The 20,507-nt window shown below is 45.8% G+C and overlaps 1 protein-coding gene across 8 annotated transcripts in view; it reads left to right on the top strand.

Annotated features, from left to right (window-relative positions):
* Positions 1 to 20,507, top strand: part of EFCAB6 (EF-hand calcium binding domain 6) — a 208,676-nt gene that overhangs the window by 7,709 nt on the left and 180,460 nt on the right. For 6 of the 8 annotated variants that reach the window (XM_072973643.1, XM_072973645.1, XM_072973648.1 and 3 more), the window contains 2 exons: positions 11,811 to 11,956; positions 19,678 to 19,889. In XM_072973643.1, coding sequence (XP_072829744.1) covers positions 11,827 to 11,956; positions 19,678 to 19,889 — 342 coding nt within the window. In that variant the 5' untranslated portion in view covers positions 11,811 to 11,826. The remainder of the gene's footprint in view (positions 1 to 11,810; positions 11,957 to 19,677; positions 19,890 to 20,507) is intronic. The other 2 variants (XM_072973644.1, XM_072973647.1) reach the window with 2 other exon arrangements.

The following is a 20,507-nucleotide window of genomic DNA, read 5'->3' as shown; positions in this document are numbered from 1 at the left end:
GTCACTAGTTCTCAGTACAGGGGATGAGAGGGAGAAATCACAGGAGGTGCTGAGACTTCTGCCTGGGATGGCGGGAGGGAGGGTGAGGATCTTAAACGAGATCCGAGAGTGGAGGGATGTGTGTGTGTATGTGTATGTGTGTGTGTGTGTATGGGTGTGTTTGTATATGTGTGTCTGGGGGCATGTGTCTGTGTGTGTGTGTATCTGTGTGGGTGTGTGTGCGTTGGGAGGAGAGTGCTATGTGAATGACAAGGCTGTGAAAATCCTTCATTAATCTGAGAAATACTCGTGGAGCTCCAGGGACTTGCCGGGTCTCCAGGGCAGGAGTACAGTGGTATAAAACTGCTGTTTTGTTTCATGGAGCCTGTAATCAAGTTTCTGCTTTCCCACGTAAGAGTGTAGTGACCAGCTGTGGTCAGGGCGGTGCCGGGGAAGGACAGGCTGAGGTGGGAGGGTGTGGCCGAGGGGAGCAGTGTGGCTTCTGAGAAGGTGATGTGACAGGCGGACATGGAGGTGGGAGGGGTCGGCTGAGGAGTGGGGAAGGATCTGGGCAGAGGGGCCCGTGTGGCTGAGGGGAGCAAGGAGGGAGAGGGAGTGGCAGGGGCTGCCTGGTTGGCCCGGCGGCATGGTAGACGTAACGTGCTGTGATACGGTTCTTAAAGAGCATCTAAAACGGAAAAGGTTGCTGTCTCCACTGTCCCGAGGCCCTGTACCCCTGTCCACGTGTGAAAATACATTCTTATATCGCTGTGTTTATAGTGTAGCCCCCACTGTACCTTTTCTCTTAACATTGTCCTAAACATGTTTTTATGTTGCGACATAGTATAATCCGATTATTTATAGTTTTGATAAATCATCACCTGATGAAAGCAGATAACTTTGAGAGGTTTGTGGTATATTTGGAGTTGATCTCTAGGCTGGCGTGGGTGTGTCTTGTAGGGGGTGTGGGTAGCCTGGAAATTTATGCTGCAGGAGACGGTATTTGTGAAAATGAGCCCTGGGAGGAAGGTGAGCGTCTGCGAGGCACTTGAGGAGACCCCCGCGTCGGGCAGACCCTTGGCAGGCGGAGGCGTGGCTCAGACACGCCAGGCAGCTGGCGGTGGAGGCAGGTCAGTTTATAACCATGGATTTTTCTGCTAAATTAAATTCAGATGACTGGCTAAATTGTTTTTTACAATACCCTATCATTTGGAATGTATGTGTAAATCAACTTGCATTCTTATAATTCGTATGTGTAGAACAGTAGACTAGGGGTTGCCAGCCGATTCTAAGGTCTTAAGCGAATATGAACCCGAGATGGGGGAGGCGGACTGGGCTTCACTTGTTGGTGTCACGAACCCCAGAATCCTAGTATTTGATTAGATATTTATGTAGATACCTGGCTTTTGACTTTCTACCTGTTCTTGTGAGTAGGTTGCAGAATTGTTAGACAGATTTGCGAATGCAAAGTGTCCATTCTTGAGACTTGACAGATTTTCTTATCACTCTGTGAATCTGTACAGACTTCGCTGTTCTTATCCACGTGCTTATGTGGGAGTGCGCACACCCCAGCCACGTGCACCTGGCCGGCACGTACACGCACAATCCTGGCACAGCTGGGCACAAAGCCCAGGGTATGTTCAGGCGAGTCTGGGCCTTGGCCTCATGAGTAAACTTGGCTTTTCTCTCTGGTGTTTCATTTCTCTGTCTCTAAAAATCAGGATAACAGTATCTAACTCGCCAGGCTGGTGATAAGCCCGTGGCCGGCGTAATAGGCGGCTGCAAGGTTAACCTAGTAGGCTCACCTAGATGGAACATGTGCCGGTCTTTTAACTTCATTTGGATGTCAAGCAGGGCATTTTACACAAGAGCCTTCTTACAAACTATAGACTAATACTTATAAATCAGCTTCAGGTTCTCCTAAAGCAGGGGTCCGGCTTGTTAAAGTACAGAGGGTGGGGCACCCACCCCCAGAGTTCCCCATTGGCCAGTCTGGGTGGAGCCCGAGAATCTGCATTTCTAAGACGGTCCCACGTGGTGCTGCTGTTGCTGGTTGGGACCACATTTTAAGAACCACTGTTTCAAAGCTACCTGTCTGCTTCAAGAGATGTTTAAAATTAATTTTTAAAAATGGAAAATAAATGCATATGAACAAAGAATGGTATTAGTAACAACAGAAGACCATGTTATCTCTGCTTGAGGAATCTAAAAATGGAATAGCTTTTTCCCCGCTTGGAGTGAACTGATGATGACGTCTCTGGGGCAAAGGCTTTGACCCCTGAGATGGGGTGACGTACCTAATCCACGCTCTCATCACCCCTAGGAAGACGGGCGCCACCGGGTTTTCGCGCGCTCTGTCTGTGTGGGTGGACGTGCTGCGGGCATACCTTGTTCCTGTTCTTTTAAAATGTGCTGCCGTTTTCTTTAAATCCCCACTTAAGCGGCAAGCTCCCTGAGGGGGCCAGGTGGGTCACACTTTTCTTTCTGTTCTTCCACTCACTAGTGTGTGGCCTGCAGTGTTTGCTGAAGAGTGAAAATGCTTACACCAAGCATGTTTAGGTGGAACCCTCAGAAAGGCTCCGTTTTCAGAGCTATCCAGATTTGGCGCTTTGGAATATTCATATTGTAACTGAAGTCCCACTAGCTTTTATGATCCTGCAATTGGTAGAAATGAGAACTGGAGAAGACCCAGCAGGTCACCCAGACCACCCTCCCTTTGGGGGAGGGTTACTCCCCACCGTGTGCTCGGTAGCCGTAGGAGGAATTGCTTTTCATGTGATTATTATTTTTCTCTCATGCCGTCTTCAACTAAGTGCTTCTTGAATTGAATCGCTTTGTATTCCAGTAATAAAATGCACAACAGGCAGTACATTTCTGGGTGATTATCTCACTCCTCAGGTGGTGTAATAAGGCATGAGGCCAAAGCCCCGGCATGCCTTATTGTTATTAGGAAGGGAATTTATGGATAAAATAAAGAAAGCAGTTGTTTGCATCAGCGGTAACGGCCACGAGGAATGCAGTTCCAGCGGATCCGGCCCCGGTGCTGGGAGAGCAGGTGAGGCAGGAGGCCAGTGTGTTGACCACGCAGGTAGCGCTGATAGCGAGACTCACCACTGCCTTCAAGGGGCTTGTTAATTTTGCACAAAGCAGCAGGAAAGCCATGGCCCTTGACAACAATGCGACCCTGATACCTGGGGAGAGCCCTTCCCTGGACCCAGCTCTGGGTCTGGCGCTGTGTGCCCCGGGGAAGTTGCTTGCCTGCTCTGAGCGCCCGTTTCCTCACCTAGGAAATGGGATGGCAGTGGCGAGTCTCTGGCATGGGGAGGCTTAAATGATGGGTTTTTCTTGAATCTTAAGCACATTTGCTGGCTCAGAGTGAGTCCCCATTAAATGCTAATTGGATCAGAGTAATTCTTTCCCTTCTTAAAATTCTTCATAAGCCTGAGTTTCTTGTCTCTTAACCTCTTCAGTCTGGTCCAGGTGCTTCACCTGCACAATCGTTCCCGTCACCCTCAGGTTCCTTCCTGAACAACATATGGTCCCGTGTCACCACTTCCCTTGCGCACACCCTCACCCTGCTCTGTCACACTTTTTTTTTTCAAAACTCTGACCCAAATTAGACCCACCTCACCCGCCTCCTCATGCAGCTGAACACGGCTGGAGAAAAGCCGCACCAGCGCCAGTACGGGCTCTTAAGTTCCTGTGCTCGTTCCCCGATGGGCTCTTCGGCCCCCTGGCAGTCATGCCTCTCCTCCCACCCACTGCCTGCCTTTCCTCCGAGATGACTGTTTCATTCTGTGTCCTCTCTCCTCCGTCCTGAGACGCCTCTCCCCGTCCCCCCTTGGTGCTGATGACCCAACTCCCGCTTCACTGGAGACACCAGCAGACGGGTCAGCCACCAGCTCTCCTCTCCGGGTCCGTAGTCACACTCCCTGCCTTCTCCTTTGTCACGCCACGTGAACTGTCCGTGTGCCTAGGAAAGGCTCCGCGGCAGACCCGCGGGGATGGCTATCCGCTCCTCTCTCTCCTGCCTCGCCCCTCTTGGCCTCGCAGCTGGATCACAATCGTGAGTGTTCACACGTGCTCCCGATTCTCCCATCTTAAAGAAGTTTCTCCTTTGCCCCCTCCCTCCTCCAAACGGGGGTCTCTTCCGCTGTCGCAGACTGTTCTGCTGGGAATTTACTGGAACTCACTTAGACAGGCTTCCTCCCAACCACCCAGTTCCACCAGTACAGCTGCTGTTAGGGTCATCGGTGGCTCCCGCCTGGCTTAATCCAAAGGGCAGTTGTTGGTCCTTATCTGACGCGATTATCACTGTAGCTTTTGACACACAGCATCACCCCCTCCTCCTTGAAACGCTCTGCACTCAGTTTCCTGGACGCTCCGTCTCCTGTGCCCCCCCGTGGTTGCCCTCCTCAGCCACCCCTGCTGGTTCCTCCTCACCCCGCTGAGCTCTGAATGCTGAGCACCCCAAGCCCAGCCCTGGCATCTGGCTCTACACCTGCGTTCTTGGTGGGCTGAGCAGGAATCATGCCTTTACACACATCGTACGCTGACAAGCCCCGAACTTCTGTCTTCAGCGCCAGTCGCTCCCCTGCACTCAGGCTCACATACCCAGCTGCCCATTCAGCATCTCCACCGGGATATCTAATAAGCGTCTCCAATTTACCATGTCCAGAACGGAGTTCTTGATCTTTCCCTTTCAACCTGGTCTAGCTGCAGTCTTTCCCACCTTGGTTATCCACTCGATCCAGTCTTTCTCTCGCATGCCAGATCAAATCTGTGGGGAAATACACTGGCTCCTCCTTCAGAATGTATCTGGAATCTGATTGTTTCTCAGCACTTTTCCCTGAAGCACCCTGGTCCGAGCCACAGCTTCTCTTACTTGGATGATTGCAGTAGACTTGTGGTTGGTCTTCCTGTTTCCTCCCTCACCTTTGTAGGTGTGTTCTTGACATCCAGCCAGAGGGACCCTTTAAGCGCAAAGGCCAGATCATAACCCTGTGCATAACCCTCTTCTGTGTGTGTAACCCTCCAGTGGCTTCACGTGGCTGAGTCTCACAGGAGCCCACGTGCTTGTCCTCCATCAGGCCCCTGCTGCCTCTTTGTCCTCCTGATGGCTTGTTCCCCTTCTGGTTTCCTTCAGCTCTTTGCTCAGCGTCACCTGCTCCCCTCCTCTGCCCCCTTTATCTCCACAGCAGTTACGCACGTGTATAGTTCTCCTACTTTGTTCATTCTGTGTCTCCGTAACTAGAATATGAAATAAGGTCCATGATGGGGTCCGTGATTTTGCCAGTCTTGTTTAGTGACCCCCAGGCTTCTAGAAGGGAGCTTTTTAGTACATTTGTTGTGACAGTATGAGCACGTACCAAGCCACGTTCTTTTGGAAGTTTACCTGTGCTGTGATTCCAGGTGTCAGTTCATCAGATGTATTGACTTGAGGAAGGGTGTGTGGGGGGCTGTCAGCCTCACACGGTGTCAGCCCCACAGGGACCTGCGAACCAAAAGCAGGGACTCAGACGGTCCGGGCAGACGTCGGGCCAAGCAGTCAGGGGCTGCCCGTGTGGGTTTCTTACACGTTGAGAAGTTCTGATTCACGTCTCCAACCCTGCAAACTTCAGAGTCTTCAGACCTAGTGCTTTAGAGGTGTTGCCAGGCCTGATCCTCCTGACTCGTGTTGTGCCAGGCACATCCCTCTATTTCTGAATATCATTAATTATGTACTTGCATTTAAATGTGAAGCCCAGTAGGAGAATTTTTTTTAATCCTGAGAAGAATGGCCAAGTTAGGAGCCCCAGACAAGTGATGGCTATAACACTGCCTTGTAGAGCTGAAATTAGACTTCTTAACTTCCTGGAGGGAAGAGAGAGTTTTATTTTCTTGCTCTTATGCTGAGAGTGACCGGAAAGAAGTGAGTGAAAAATTTCCCCGGATTTCTGAAACACCTGTAAGCCACAGACTGGCGGAGTCTGCGAGTTATAAATTCACGAATGCATAGAGTACTGTGGTGACCGTGGTTGGCGAGCGTCAGGGGCACGGCCTGGTTCGCTCTCACAGTTGGGGGGTGCCTCAGTGGGACCCCCTAGTGCCCGTGATAAACAGGGCACCCCCGGGACTATCTCTGGGATACACCTGGGTGTCTGGCTTTGGCCTTGCTTCCTCTAAGGTCTCCTAATCACATTTTCAATGACCATCAAGTAAACATATTATCTTAAAAGTTATTGCAAAGGCCCCCTCCCTCTAGTCAAAGGTGCCCAGCGAGCAACTTCCCCCTCTGCCCACCAAGTGACGCTCCAGCCTCTCGCCTCCTCCTTCCCTCCGTCCCCTCCTTTTTTTACTTGTGATATAATTCACATATCATAACATTAAATCCTTTTCAAGTATACAGTTTAGTGTCTTTCAGTGTATTCACAAAGTTATGTGACCATCACCCACAACTTTTGTCACCGTGGAAAGAAACCCCATATCCATTAGCAGCCCCATTTCCCCTGCTTCCAGCCACTGGTAGCCACGAACCTACTCTCCGTTTCCACAGATCTACTTATTCTGCACATTTTATATCAGTTGAATCATACAGTACATGGTCTTTTGGGTCTGCCTTAATATATTTTCAAGGTTCATTTGTGTTGTAGCATGATTCAGTGTTTACCCCTTTTTATGGCTGAATTGCAGTCCACTGAGTGGACAGACTGCTTTTCACTTACCCATTTACCTGGTGGGGGACCTTTGGGTTGATTCCACTTTTTGGCTGTTGGGGATATGCTGCTGTGAATGTTTGTGTGCAAGTTTTTGTGTGGACATAGGTGTTCAGTTCCCTTGACTATATACCTGGAAGTAAAATTGCTGGGTCGTGTGCTGACTCTGTGTTTCACTCTTTGAGATGCTGCCAGCCTATCTTCCGAAGCAGCCGAGCCATTTTTATCCCTACCAGCAAAGTATGGGGGTCCCAGTATCTCTGCATTCTCGCCAATACTTGTTACTGTTTATTTCTTTGATCAGGGCCATCCTAGTGGGTGTGAGGTGATGTCTTCTTGTGGTTCTGATTCGTGCTTTCCTCATGATTTGTGAAGTTGAGCATTTTTTCGTGTACTTGCCAGCCATTTGGGAGAAATGGCTACTCAGATCCTTTGCCCATTTTTAAATTGGATCATTTGCTTTTTATTATTGAGTTGTAAGAGTTCTTGATATGTTCTGCATATTAGATTCTTATCAGATATATGATTGACAAATAATTGATTCCATTCTGTAGGTTGTCTTTATACTTTTGGGGAAGTGTCTTTTGAAGCACAAACGTCTTTCATTTTGATGGAGTCCAGGTAGCAGCTTCCCTCTTTGGTTGCTTGTGTTTTTGCTGTCGTATCTAAGACGTCATCGCACAACCCAAAGTCACAAAGATTTATAGCTGTGTTTTCTCCTCAGAATTTTATGGTTTCAGTTCTTCAATTTAGGCCTTTGATTAACTTTGAATTAATTTTTGTATGTGCTATGAGATGGGGTCCAGTTTCATTCTTTTGCATGTAGATGTCCATTTGTCCTAGCTCCGTTTGTTAAAAAGACTTTTCCTTCTACATTGAATGATCTTGCAACTATTGTCAAAAATCAGTTAATGCTGCAAGTAAGGGTACATTTCCAGATTCTCAGTTCTGTTCCATTGGTCTGTATGTCTGTGCTTACGCCAGCCCGCACTGTCCTAATTACTGTTGCTTTGTAGCAAGTTTTGAAATCAGGAACTGCAAGTCTTTTAACTTTGTTCTAATTTTTTAAAGATTATTTCGGCTGTACTGAATCTCTTGAATTTCTGTATGAATTTTAGGATACACTTGTTAATTTTGGCAAAAAAGGCAGCCAAGATTTTGATGTGCATTAAGTTGTATTGGTCAGTCAATTTCAGGAGTATTGTAACCTCATCCATAAACATGGGATGTCTTTCCATTTACTCAGATCTTCCTTACTTTCTTTCAGTGATGTTTTGTAGTTTCAGTGTATGAATTGTGCACTTCTTTTTGTTAAGTTTATTCTGAAATATTTTCTTTTTGATACTATTTTAAATGGATTTTTAAACATTTTATTTTCAGAGTGTTCATTGCAATTGTCTTGAACTACAGTTGATTTTTATATATATATTTTAAATTTTGAAATGACTTTCTATATTGATACTGTATCCTACACCTTACTGAACTTTAAAAAAAATTATTTCTAGTAGTGGTGTGTGTGTGAGTATTCCCTAGGATTTTCTATGTAGAAAATCCTGTCATCAACAAATAGAGATGGCTTTGCTTACTAGTCTCCAATCTGGAAACCTTTTATTTCTGTTTCTTGCCTAATTGCCATGGCTAGAACCTTCAGTACAATGTTGAATAGACATCTTTGTCTTGTTCTTGATCTTAGGGGAAAACTGTTACTCTTTTTATTCTTTTATCATTAAGTATGATGTTAGCTATTGGTTTTCATTGATGCCCTTTGTTAGGTCAAGGAAGTTCCCTTCTGTTTCTAGTTTGTTGAGTGTTTTTTTTATCATGAAAGGGTGTAGGATTTTGTGAAATGCTTTTTCAGCATCAGTTGAGATGCTTGTGTGTTTTTTCTTGATTCTATTAATGTGGAATATTACGTTGATTTTTTTTTCTGTTTTATTTTAAACAATTTAAAAATTATGCTCTTTTGTGTTATTACAGTAACTTCATTTAATTAACTTGCTGTCAGCAACTTTTCCATAATATACACTGATTTTTATATATTCAGCCATCCTTGTATTCCTGGAATAAATCCCACTTGATCATGATGTCTAATTCTTTTTATGTGTTGCTGGGTTCCATATGTTTGTGTTTTGTTGAGGATTTTTCCTATGTTCATAAGGAATATTAGTCTTTAGCTTTCTCTTTTGATGTCTTTTTCTGGTTTCGGTATCAAGGTAATACTAACCTCATAGAATGTGTCAAGAAGTGTTCTTTTCTGTTTTAGGGGAGAGTTTGTGAAGAATTGGTTTTAATTATTCTTCTCAAATACTTGGTAGAATTCACCAGTGAACCTGTCTGGTCCTGGGTTTTCTTTGCAAGAAGTTTTTTGACTGCTACTTCAATCTCTTGTTATAGGTCTGTTTCCTTTTCAGTCAGTTTCAGTAGCTTGCATCTTTCAAAGATTTTTTCCCATTTCATATAGGTTATTTAATTTGTTGACATACAGGTAATTATTCATAGTATTGCCTTATAACCCTTTTGTTTTGCTTTGTAAGGTCAGTAGTAACGTCCTCTTTCATTCTTGATTTTAGTAACTTGAGTGTTTCTCCTTTTTTCTTGGTCAGTCTAGCTAAAAATTTGTCAGTTTGCTGATCTTTTAAAGAGCCAACTTTTAATTTTGTTGGATTTCTCTATGGTTTTTCTGTTATCAATTTTATTTATTTATGCTCTAATCTTTATTATTTCCTTCATTCTCCTCACTTTGGGTAGAGTTTACTCTTATTTTTCTAGTTCCTTAAGGAAGAAGGTTAAATTATTAATTTGAAATTTTCTTTTTTAACATGAGGGGCATTTACAGCTATAATTTTTACTCTAAGTACTTTTCTAGCTGCATCCCATAAGTTCTGGTATGTTGTGCCTTCATTTTCATTCATCCAAAAGTATTTGTTTATTTCTCTTATGATTTTCTTTTCTTTGACCCTTTGATGATTTAAGAGTGTGTTGTTTCATTTCCACGCATTTGTGAAGTACCTAATTTCTTTTTGAAACTTATTTCTAATTTCATTCCAGTGTGACTGAAGAACATTTTGACGTTTTCAGTCCTTTTAAATTTAATGAGACTTGTGTTGTGGCCTAACATATGATCTATCCTGGAGAATGTTCCCTGTACACTTGAGAAGAATGTGTGTCCTACTGTTGTTGGATGGAGTGTTGCATAGATGTCCGTTAGGTCTAGTCGGTTTAAACTGGTTCAGCTGTTCCCTTGTTGATCTTCTGGCTAATTGTTCTGCCCATATTGAAAGTGAGTATTGAAATCTCCAGTTGTTATTGTTGAAGTGTCTATTTCTCCTTTCAACTTTATCAGTTTTTACTTCATGTGCATTTGGGCTCTGTTATTAGGTGCATATATGTTTATTTTACCTTCATTCTTTTTATAATGCTCTTCCTTTCTTTATGTAGATTTGAGTTTCTGACCCACATGATTTTTTTCTTCTTTCTGAAGAATTTTAGCATTTCTTACAAGCAGTTCTGCTGGTGTTATTTCCTCAATTTTTGTTTGTATGATAAAGTCTTTACTTGTCCTTAAATTTGAAAGATGTTTTGCTGGATACAGAATTCTAGGTTGGTGGGGCTTTTTCCCTTTTAATTCTTTGAATATTTCAGTCTACTCTTTTCTTTGTTGTGCGGTTTCTGAAGATAAGTATGTATGCACCATACCTTTTTTTTTATTGCATGTCATAAAATTTGTGTTGAAAACTAGCCATCTTAAGAATATGGCAGTTCTCAAAATCATATTCTCTCTCCTTTCCATGGTTTCTTTGTTTAGTGACTTTTCTAAACTAACTTTGTAAAGTCTGCACTACTTGTAATGTATGGCTGCTGAAGTCCCCGACTGGTTGGCTTATTGATCAGCTTATGATGGGACAGAGCTTTCCTTAAATGCCTGGACACAACAGTCTTCTGGTCTTTGCTGAGGGACTCCGTGTGTGTGTTGGAGCCTTCCTCCAACACTCTACAAGGCAGGTGACAGCTCTACCTTGGCCTCTACTTCCTGCTTGTGCAGAGCCTCCAGGTCAGCCAGAGTGACAGCTTAGGGCCTTCCCAGGTCTTCCTAATCCAGCACAGAGCCTTGGACATGCTCACATCCCTTCTAAATCCTCCAGAACACGCAGGAGCTTCTCAAAGCCCCTGTGGACGTCTCATTCTTCAGCTTTTCCATTTAAGCTTTTTGGTTAGTCTATTATTTGCTCCACCTGTTACCCACCCTCTCAGGCAGCTAAGATTTTGAACAACAGTTGCCCCTGAAGTTTTTTCAACAAATGCCTTTTGATAATAGCTTGTTCTTACCGGGCAAACTCTGAATCAGTTCAAATACAGACAGCCTTGTGAGTGGGGTCTTTCAGGAAGCCATCAGGTAAGTCACATGATGAAAATTTTCTGATGATGGGGCTATGAAGGAGCTCCAACCTGTTCTCCGCCTTCCAGTGGCTGGCAGGCTGCCGGGGTTTCACTGTGATGGCAGGCTGTTAGTTTCCAGGCTGCTGCAGGTTCGGGGATGAGGGGAGATGTGAACAGGGGAAGTTAAAATCCCACAGAGCTTGGTGTTCATACCGAAATTCTGGTGTCTTTCCTGAATAAGTGCTCCCCAGATTGCCTCAAACCTTTGGTTAATTTCCAGAGTCCGGAAACAGCTGGTTTTTACAGTTTTTGCCAGTGTTCTCATTACTTTCGTGGAGAGGATTTTTGAGGTCCTGACTCCCCCATTTCTGATGCTGTTGTCGCCAGCTCTGCCTCTGACTGTGCGTTGGATGTGCAGTGAGACGCTTCGGGAGAGCTCAGGGAACCCAACTCTCCCCCACGGCCCCCGTCTAAGAAATGGGTCAATGGTAGTTGAGGTGCAGGTGGATTTTCCTTTCCAAATACCCCTTTGTTTTCCCATTTTTGAAGATTGTTGGATCTGCTATAAAAACAAAGAATCTAAAATCACAATTTTGTGTTCACTTTAGGAATAGTCTTTGAAACATTGGCATGAGGGTCATGACTAGTAGCATTTTTATAGTCCCTGGCTGTCCTTTCAGAAAGGGAATCGATTGGAAGTTGGTCACGTCTGTCATGTGTGCTTGAAGGTAACATAATCTGTTTTGTCTTACACCACAGGGATTTGGTGTGCTCAATGGCGATCGTACCAGATTGGCATACTTTGTATCCTCACACCCGAAAGTTCACACATTTAAGACCTCACTCTTCACCATGTAGAGTGTATTCGAGGAATGGCTTCCAAAATATGTTCAGACCTTCTTCAAGTGAGTACTCCTGAGCAAATCACGCCAACAGAAGATATCACTGTGTATGTTCAGTGTGTACGAGACTCTGCAAAGGCCCCACACGTCACTAGGCCTCACGATAAAGCTGTGACGTAGATTCTGTTATTGTCCCTGTTTTATTTATAGGGAATCTGAGACACAGGTTTCTAAAGCCACTTGTCCAAAAGTTACATAGTTTTTAGGTGGCAGGTTGGGATTTAAACCCAGAAAGTGTGATTCCAGGATCCATGGAATTAACTACTATGTTATCTAGGATACTGCTCCTCTCAGTTTTTGCTTAGTTAATAGTCTTTATTTTTTTGAGTAGTTTTAGGTTATCAGAAAAACTGAGCTAAAGTGAAGAGAGTTCCTGTAACCTGTTCACTCCCCAGCCCGTCTCCCCATCACTTACGTTTGCGTTAGTGTGTTACACTTGTTACAACTGATGAGCCATTATTGATATGTTATTAAAGTTCACACTTTCTGTGTTGTATGTTCTCTGGGTTTTGGTAAATGTATGATGGTGTGTGTCCACTGTTACCGTATCACACAGAGTAGTTTCACAGCCCTGAAAAATCCTCCGTACTCCGCCCACTCACCCCTCCCTCCCCCCACACGCGGACAACGTGGTCTTCCTACTGTCTCGGTAGTTTTGCCTTTCTCAGGATGTCATTTAGTTGGAATCCTACAGTCTGTAGCCTTTTCAGCTTGGCTTCTTTCACTTAGCAATATGCACTTAAGGCTTCTTTGTGTCTTTTCATGATGTGATAGTTCATTTCTTTTTATCTCTGAATAATATTCTCTTGTATGGATGTGTAACAGTTTATTCACTACCGAAGGACATCTTGGTTGCTCTCATGCCGTGGCAGTTATGAATAAAGCTGCTGTAAACATTTGCATGCAGATTTTCGTGTGAACATAAAAATTTAACTTACTTGGATCACTCGGTTTTAAAGCAATAAAATTTGACATTATAATTTCCCCAAAGTGTATGTCTTTTTATTTGTTCATTCCTTCCTCCCTCTCTTCTTTCACAAACATCTTCTGAGCCCTAATATGTGACAAGAATGTCACAGGTACTGAAGACAAAGAGATGGGTCCGATGGAGGGTCTGCCCTGGAAGAGCTCACAGTCTCGAGAGGGAGAGGAAGAACCCCAGGAGGGTGAGGCCAGTGTCCAGCAGAAGCACGCGCGGGGCACTGAGTGCACAGCGCCAGGACTCAGAGGGACGTCACGAACGGCATGACTGGGTTTTGCCTTAAAAGCGGAGGAAAGGCATTCCCGCCAGAAGTCGCCACCTGGGCTCACCTACAGTCAGCGAGACTTCAATCACATGGCCACAGGCATCTTTCACACGGCCACGAAACTCAGACCGTATTTCAGATGGCCACGTGATGTGTCTGCCCAAGTCTCAGGGTGTCTGCTCGTAAGGAAAGAAGGGAGAATGGATATCGGGGGATAACTGGCAATTTTCAGCACAAAGATTTATCATCAATGATACATGTGTCTCTGTCCACGCCTGCGATATACTTTGGATGTGTCTTAGTTTGACTAACCTTCTGACAGTGCAGAGAAGGGGTGAGGTGGGGTTACTGAGTCGGAGCCCTTTCACACTCGTCAGTCTCGCGGGCGCCACCAAGCTGCCTGCGTGTTGCCGTGCATGACGTTTAAACGTACTTGCTTCTGAGTGTCCTTGTACATCTTGTCCATTTGATACTCAAAACAATATTCTGTTGTGATTTTAAGTTGCATTTCTTGAATGGTGAGTTTAACACTGAGTCTCAAGTTTATCAGGCTTCTGTCTTGTTCTCTTGTGAGCTGCCCTTTCATGCCCTTTGCCCACGTACACACTGTGGGTTGGTCTTTTTAGTTATTTGTATGCGCCCTCTATTTTAAAGGTACGCATCCTTTATGGGCTTCATGTGCCATCAGTATCTTTTTTCCTTTGTCATTTGATGGTGTTTTTAATGGACTGAATTGTTTTTTCTTTTCTAAATAAAAATTATATGTATATTTTTATAAATACATTTAAATAAAAATTATATACATGTATGTAACGTCTCCTAGCACCCCCTTTCCTCTCCAAAGTTGATCATCATCCCATGCTTGGCTGGCCTCTCTTGGGTGTGCCATGAGTGTGCACATGTGTGTAGCTATGCACTTGTAAATTTATGGTTACAATTCATGGAGTTAATCTGTGAGCCACAGATATTAGACACCTTGTTTCCTTTTAAGACTTTTTTTGTTTTTTTGCTTCGTGTTTGTATCTCTGTTTGAATACTTTCTACTGACCTGACTATATTCACTAGTCCTTTCTTCTGCCGTGGACGTGGTCTGCTGTTAAGCGAATTAAATGAGTTCATCACTTTGATACTGCGGTCTTAGTTTCTAGCTTTTTCTCTTGCTTTAAAAAAATAGTTTTCACCTCTTTGCTGAAATCCTCCACATGTTTAGCATGTTGTCGGTTTTTCCTTAATCTCTTTAACGCAGTTATTATTCTTTGTTTAAATACCTGATCGTTTCTACACCTGTTCTCACTGGGTCTTCTGATGATTGTTTTGGCTCTTGATCAGGTCACCTTTTCTTATTTCACTCATCTTGCAATTGAAAAAGATTTAACTCCAGACATTTGGGTAAAGGATGGTAGAGACAGAGTAAATCATGTTTATCGCCAGAAAAAGGAATGCCCCTTCTGCTTGGGCTCCCAGTGAGATGGGCGGTGCAGTTCAGTCTCTCAGTTGGGCTGCGTTTGGACTTGGCTGTGGTTTTAGGTGGGTTCAAGTTACCCCTGGCTTCAAGTACTTCCCTGCAGCAGGTCTGGAGATCTGAGCACTGGGGAGACGCCAGAGATCTCTGCCTCACAGTCCAGCCGCTGGCTTGCATATGGCAGGGAGCGCTCTGCTTTCCAGCCCACCTGCCACTTTGGGGGAATTTCTGGGGCTCTCTCTTTGTCCTTCGGCTCAGCCCCTAGCTTTGTGCACCTCAAGAGGTCTCCCTCAGCCCTGCCGCCCTGCCTGCAGCGCCGGTGGGCCACTGGGGTGCACGTGGTGAAGGCCCCGCGTGCTTCAGAGGGACTTGCCTTTGTTCCATACTCAGCCCTCGCGAGCAGCTGCCGCCCACCTACGGAAAGCCCCGCGTGCCCTGCGGCGCGTCGCGCGGCTCTCCTGCCTCGCTCCCAGCTTTGCAGTGCCACCTGTGCCACGTGCGAAGACCCCAGGGGACGGGTGCCGACTTGCTCTGTGACTGAGGCTCTCGGGATGCAAATCCACAGGACTGGTCCACGTGGCTACTATGTGGTTGGTTGTCTTCTCTGTACCCCTGTCTAGAATGAAGTTACTTTACTTCCCAAGGCTCTGCAAGGATGGAAAGAGTCATAGGTCTTTTCTCTCTGAGGAGTGGCTGGTCCTTTCTGGGATTTAGTGTCTTTGCACCCTCAGTTTTCTGATAGGTTTCAAAAGCTCTCTCTTTTTAGCTTATCCTACTTGATCTCGTTAGGGTCAGAGTGATGGTCTGTTGTGACTTTCTATATGCTAAATGGATGTAGAAAATTTTGCCAAATTGCCCTCCGGAACGATTCTATCTGCTTGTACTCCCACTAGCAGGTTATGCAGTTTGGGCTGCTGCTTTCATGTTGAATCTCAGAAGTTACGTTAGGCTTGTGAGATGAAAACTTTTCCTTCAGGTAAATTAAAATAGCTTCAAATCAATATTTTTGGATATTTTTATGTTAGACTTATTGATTGCAAAGATGGGGCTTCTTGAAAAACAACCGGAAACACACATGAAGAATCTGAAAACAGATTTCAAGATGGAGACATAAATTACCAAGAGGGGTCCCTCTGTGATGCTGGGTGCAGGAGGAGGAATTCCAGGCTGGGTGAGCAGAGGAAGGAATATACTGTTCACCAGCTGTTGTGGACTCCCGTGCCTCCACACGTGGACCAGCCGCTTCTGAGGTTCGTAGCGACAAACAGAGAGAGAAGCAGGGAGTGGCCCCTGCGCATCTGGCATCCTCAGGATTCTTCCCCGCCAGGCTCTGTGCCGGTCCTCTTCTCCCTGTCTGCCCTCTCCCAGGTGAGCATCTGGCTCCATGTCCCAAAATACCACCTGTAACGAAACAGCAGCTCTATTCTGACCTCCGTGCCAAGATTCAAGTGGTGTCTGCAGTTGCCTCCCTGACTTTTCCATGTGGACTTCATCCAGCAGGCATCTCAGACACAACTGGCCAAACAGACCTCCTGATGCCTGGTGTTCTCTATCCCGGGAAAGGGCACCACCCTTTATCTACTTCCTCAAGTCTGAGGAATTAGCCTTGATTTCATTTTCTCTTCACTCCCTTGCCCCCACCGTCTCACCAAGCCAATCTCTCAGCGAGACCTTGTCAGCTCTGTTTCTAGGTTGTCGCTCTACTCTGTCTCCTCCCCCGCCCCCCGCACATCCAGGGCTACCACCGCATTCAAGCCACAGTCACCTCTTCTTGGATGCTTGGAGCTGCCTCCTGTCTGGAATTGCACTTCCTCATCTCTTGCCCCTGTGTAATCCACCTTCTACATAGCAGCCAGAGTGATTTAAAAAAAACCAATTTATATTAATAAGATCACTCTGCTGCTTGAACTCTCCCCAGCCTTCCCATTGCCCTTGGAGAAAACCTGGGTCCTTGTGCGGTCCCCGAGGTGTCACCCACCCTGATCTCAGCGATCATTGCTCCCCCCACCCCCAACCCCGTCTTGCTCGACATGTGCCGCCGTCCATCTGGCCTCTTGCTTTCCTGGACGCATCAAGCTCACCCCTGCTCAGGGGCTCTACATCTGAGGCTCTTCTCCCCTGTGGAGGGCATTCTTACCCCAGCCTGTCGGCTGCCTGCCTCATTGTATCATCGAACCACCTAGAGAGGACATCCCGAGCGCTCCACCTTAAACAGCTTCCCAGCTGCCCGCCACCTCTTTGTTCTGTCCTCCTGCCTTTGTGGCCCTTGCCAGCATCTGCCGTTACCTTACCAGTTATTTCTCTGTTTCTTGTCTTCTTCTCCCCTCCAGAGTCTAAGCTCTACAAGAGCAGACCTTCCTGTCTCCTTCCCTGTAGTGCCTTCAGTGCCTGGAGCCGCAGCTGAAATACCATGGGTACTCCGAGATATTTTGTGAATGAATGAACTCCATGTCCTTAAAAGTCAGTGTTTCAAAGGCTCTCTTCTCCTCTTCCTGCTGGCGCGTTTCCCCCATGGTTCCCACATGGCGGTTTCCACACCTGCCTCTCCAGCCCCACCCTCCCTGACCTCCAGAGACATGCATTCACTTTTCAGATGGGCATCCCCGCTCAGATATCCCAAACTGAGCTCATGAGCTTTCCCACGAACTTTTCTCTTCCAGGTATCCGTTGCTATAAACAAACTTCCCCAAACATAGAGGCTTGAAATCACAACAGTTGTCTGTTTTGCTCACAGATCTGCAATTTAAGCAGGTCCCAGAGACGGCTAGTTCCCTGTCCATGTGAGGGAGGTGCAGAGGCTGGGGGCGATTTGACATCCTGGGGTGGAATCATCTGAAGGCTTGTTCCCTCGAGCGGCCAGCAGCCGATGCTGGATCTTGTCTGGAACCTCCACTGGGGCTGTTGGCCGGAGCATCTACACGCGGCCTCTTGTGTGGCTTCTTGACTTCCTCCCAGCCCTGGTGTGAGCATCTTAAGAGGACCAGGCAGCAGCTGTGGTGCCTGTTGTGACCTTGTCTTAGAAATCACTTAGCATCAATTCTGCCCTAGTCACAGACTCATCCAGAGTCAAGGGGAAGGAACACATGCCCCACTTGTTGATGGGAAGAGACTTAAGATGCTCCTGTAAGAAAAGCATGTGCGGTGGGCTCTTGTTGCGGCATCTTGGAAAGTACTGTCAGCCCCATCTTCCCGAATGCCCTTTCTCAGTGAAGGATGTCGCCACTCACCCAGCCACCCACGCCGGACACAGGAGCTTTATCTCTTCTCCTATGTCACCCTGCACATCAAATCTGAAGATTCTGTGGACTTTCCTCCTCTATTCTAACGTATCTTGTATTCACCCTGGCTTTTCCCTCAATGACCATCACATCAGTGCAGATCTCTCTTGTTACTTGCCGGGCAGGCTGTGATCCCCCAGCGTGTCTCACATCGTCCTCTCCTCCCTTTTCTGTTTCTCTCCCATGTGATACCAGAGTAAAATTTAAGAATGAAAACTGTGATGGCATCCTGTACCCAGGGCCCAAAGCCAGAGGACAGGACCGCCCGGGATTTGGCCCCTGCTGACTTTCCCAGTCTCCTCTCCCGGCTGATGCCCGCTCTGCTCGCCCCCCTGTCTGTCCTCCACAGCAGCCCACTTCCCGCCCCTCCCGCTCTCAGGGAGCACAGCGCTGCAGTTGAAGTGTCACTCTTGCCTCTAAGATTTTCCAAGGACCTTCATCCTGTCACCCCAAAGCAACCCCTCTGTGTTCTGGGTCCCCAGTGTATCCCAGTTAAGTGATCCTCTCCCTCAAGGAGGCTCTGGGCCTCATGAGCAAGCAAGCATCAGGGGAGGTGGGCGTCGGCGATGCCACATGCTTTTTGGGAGGCTAGGGCACACGGCAGACCCTCACAGCACGGTGACTGTGGGGGTGCTGGCCCACTCTCTGGTACCACCTCAGACAGAAGACGGCTCCGGCATCCTACAGCTGTGAGGACAGCCCTCAGGGCTTCTGGGAGGGCCCAAGGTGGCAGTTTAAGTCTGTCATCTGGCCCAGGACACTCTGGGACTAAAGCCACCACTGACCTCATGCCAGAAGTTTCCATAGCTTGATAAGAAATTCTCACTGATAGGGAAATAGAGTTAGTACAGAGTTAGAGCTCCTGCTTGGGAATAATTTGACAGCAGGTGAGCCAATGTTAAAGGCACTGAGCATGTCCAGAAGTTACTGTGTAAGACAGAGGCAGGCAGTGAAATACGGTCACCAAGCCTTTGCAGTCTCGTAAACAGTATCAGAGATTTACCAACCACCATCGTGCTCGGCCGCCTCTTTCCCTCGTGGGTCATGAGATGCTGAGATGGAATAATCATGTCTTCCTGCTAACAACACTCATTGCTGCATGAGTTGATTTGTAGTTACTGAATCTACTTGCTTCTACAGCTGTTTTTATCTTAGATGGAGGGAAGGGAGGCTTCAAGTGTTACATCAGCTGCCCTTTGGTGACACAGGGACCCTGGGACCTAAACCGTTACAGCCAAGACTCTTTTTCCTCCCGAGAAGTGCAAGCCCCTGAAAGCTCCTTAGAGCTCTCTAGTGTCCAGCTGACCTCACCTCTTCCTCCTTTGTCTTTGAAAGAGTAATGATGTAGATTTAAGAATTACATGTTTTCCTTCAAAAATTGGCATGGGGATGAAAAGTGGATATAATAATTTGAAGATTTATTTGAGATGATATTGATTCTTAACTAAATTTTATCCCACGATCCAGGTTTTTCACTTGTAATGAGATAGATCCTTTTTAGGGAAGATTATCTTTGCCTTTTTTTTCTTTCTAATGTTATTACTATGACTTTATATTGATTGAAATATAAGTTTCGGAGGTGAAAAAAATGTCTGCACATTTGCAAGTTATCTACTTATAAACCTAGATATGGTAGAAGAAATACAGTTTTAGGAGTTTGATTCTAGTCCACAGTGGAACAGTTTTTAGCATCTTAGCTTTAAGCATGTTTATTAAATAGCCGTCTCTCTTTTCTAGCCACAGCTGTTGCAAATCCAATGCTGTCATCCTTAGATGTTAAACGGATTATATTTCAAAAAATTACTGATAAAGGAGATGAGTTGAAAAAAGCCTTTCACCTGCTCGACACCAGTAACAACATGACGGTGTCAAAGAACGAACTGAGAAGAATCATCGCAACCTTCCTGCTGCCTCTCACCAGAGAACAGTTTCAACATGTGCTGGCTCAGGTAACTGCAGAAAAGATGCCGCAGATTAGAGGAGCGTGTGACCTAGTCTGCCTTCCCCCTCCACTGCCCCAAAAAAAGTTTTGTCACAATCCACTTAATTAAATTCTGGCAATTTGGGATGGTCATCATATACTTGGGGCATATTTTTGTGTGTAGCACTATGACAGCCTTTTTCTTTCAGTTTTTTTTAAGGCTTCCATATAAAGAGTATTTGGTCAACTTATGTTTTGGCACTTAGTATTTGCATTCATCCATGCCTCAAGTGGTTATTGTACAACTACTGTACGCTCGACCCAGCACGGAGCAGGCAGATAGCTTTCGGCCATTGTTTCTTCAAATATTTTTCTTCCTCATCCTCTCCTCTCGCAGACGCTTTGGTGTTGTCCTGCAGACCCCGAGGCTCTGTTCAGTTTTTAAAATATTTTCAAATTACAGAGTGTCCATCCATCTTCAGGTTCCCTGGCTCTTTCTTATTATCTCCATTCTGCTGTTCAGCTCTTTCAGTGAACATTTAATTTCAACATTGTATTTTTCAGTTCCAGAATTTTCATTTGGTTATTTTTTTGTAATTTCTATTTATTTACTTCGATTTATTTTTTTCAATTATAAGCATATTTT

This window comes from Vicugna pacos, chromosome 12 (assembly GCF_048564905.1).
Source record: "Vicugna pacos chromosome 12, VicPac4, whole genome shotgun sequence".
Taxonomy (NCBI): Eukaryota; Metazoa; Chordata; class Mammalia; order Artiodactyla; family Camelidae; genus Vicugna; species Vicugna pacos.
Note: the sequence above shows the minus strand (reverse complement) of the source record. Positions and strands in the feature narration are given on the sequence as shown.